This window comes from Mandrillus leucophaeus, unplaced genomic scaffold (genome assembly GCF_000951045.1).
Source record: "Mandrillus leucophaeus isolate KB7577 unplaced genomic scaffold, Mleu.le_1.0 Scaffold2149, whole genome shotgun sequence".
NCBI classification, from domain to species: Eukaryota; Metazoa; Chordata; class Mammalia; order Primates; family Cercopithecidae; genus Mandrillus; species Mandrillus leucophaeus.
This window is the reverse complement of record NW_012102198.1, coordinates 79,034-80,555: the sequence shown is the minus strand read 5'-3', so window position 1 is coordinate 80,555 and position 1,522 is coordinate 79,034. Positions and strand designations below refer to the sequence as shown.

The following is a 1,522-nucleotide window of genomic DNA, read 5'->3' as shown; positions in this document are numbered from 1 at the left end:
CAAGCCCTGCTCAGGCTCCCCAGCTCCTCAGCTGTTTTCCTGGGACCTGCAGGTGTTCTGTGCCCTCCACGGGGTGTAGCCCCTTCTCCTTGAATAGCCTCTTCATTTCTCAGCCAGAGCCAGTCTGAAGTCAAAGGAGGGGCTTGTGCAGGTTCCAGAAAAGGAGACATTTGCATGGAGACCTCCCACCTTGAGCATTACAGTGAAAGATAAGAAGGGCTGGTGGCTCCTTCCTGGCTGTGGCTCAGAAAGCAGAGCCTGGGGTGTCTCCACCATGGCCTGGGCTCCACTCCTCCTCACCCTCCTCGCTCACTGCACAGGTGGCTGCCCGCAGGGAATTCAGGGAGGGCTCCTGGATGTCACCTGGGATGATGACCTCTGCCTTCTCCCTGGGAACCTACCCTGATCTGACCTCACTGATCTCTGTGTTGCTCCTCCTTGCAGGGTCTTGGGCTGAGGTTGTGTTCACTCAGCCCCATTCTGTGTCGGGGTCTCCGGGGCAGACGGTCACCATCTCCTGTACCCGCAGCAGTGGCAGCATTGACAGTAAATATGTGCAGTGGTACCAGCAGCGCCCGGGCAGTGCCCCCACCACAGTGATTTACGAAGATAACAAAAGACCCTCTGGGGTCCCTGATCGGTTCTCTGGCTCCATCGACAGCTCCTCCAACTCTGCCTCCCTCACCATCTCTGGGCTGAAGTCTGAGGACGAGGCTGACTACTACTGTCAGTCTGCTGATGGCAGCTACACTGCCACAGTACTCCAGACCCATGGGGAAGTGAGACAAGAACTCCCCAGAGCATCCCCACCCTGGGTCAGCCTCAGCACAAAGAGTGTGCCGGTTGCTGATCCTACAGTTTAAGCCTGCGAGGAAGTGAGAATCAGCCACAGGCCCCTGCAAAGGGTCAGCGGACCTTGTTCCCACATTGTCTCTATTTGAAAAAGTGAGATACATTTCACTTCGCATAAAATGTACAATTAAATTGTCTTATTGTGTTTACAGAATTATGCATCTATCACCATCATCTAATTTTAAAACATTTTCATCATCCCACAAAAAAACCCTCACAATTAGCAGCTGCTCTTCACCTTTTCTCCCCAGCACTGGTCACTGCTAAAGACTTTCTGTAAATAGCACGCAGTTAAAGACCTAAGAAACTCAGTGATGCCAGGCAGGTAGGTTTTTTACGTGCCCAAACATGTAATGATAAATTCCTGAAGCCAAAGATAAAGACACAATTATGAAAGTGGACAGAAAGCTTTAGAAGATGCACAGAAAACCAACCCTTCAAACAATGAGAGGTATTTTATGAGTATACATCGAGACCAAAAGGCAGTGTTGTCTTCTTACAATGTCAAAAGAAAGAATGAAAGAAATGTTGAGTCCTAATGCTATATCCAGGTAAAGATTTTCTTTTTCTTAAAAAAGGTAAAAAAATAAGACTTTGTCAGATGAAGAAAACCTGAAAGAATTCATCAAAAAAAAAAAAAATCGAAACAAATCAACTCTAAAGCAAAATT

At 48.1% G+C, this 1,522-nt stretch overlaps 1 gene segment (V, D, J or C); it reads left to right on the top strand.

The window, feature by feature from the left end:
• Positions 1-238: 238 nt before the first annotated feature.
• LOC105540077 lies at positions 239-863 on the top strand. The segment is given in 2 exon segments: positions 239-320; positions 445-863. Coding segments are annotated over 2 exon segments (465 nt in total).
• Positions 864-1,522: the final 659 nt, after the last annotated feature.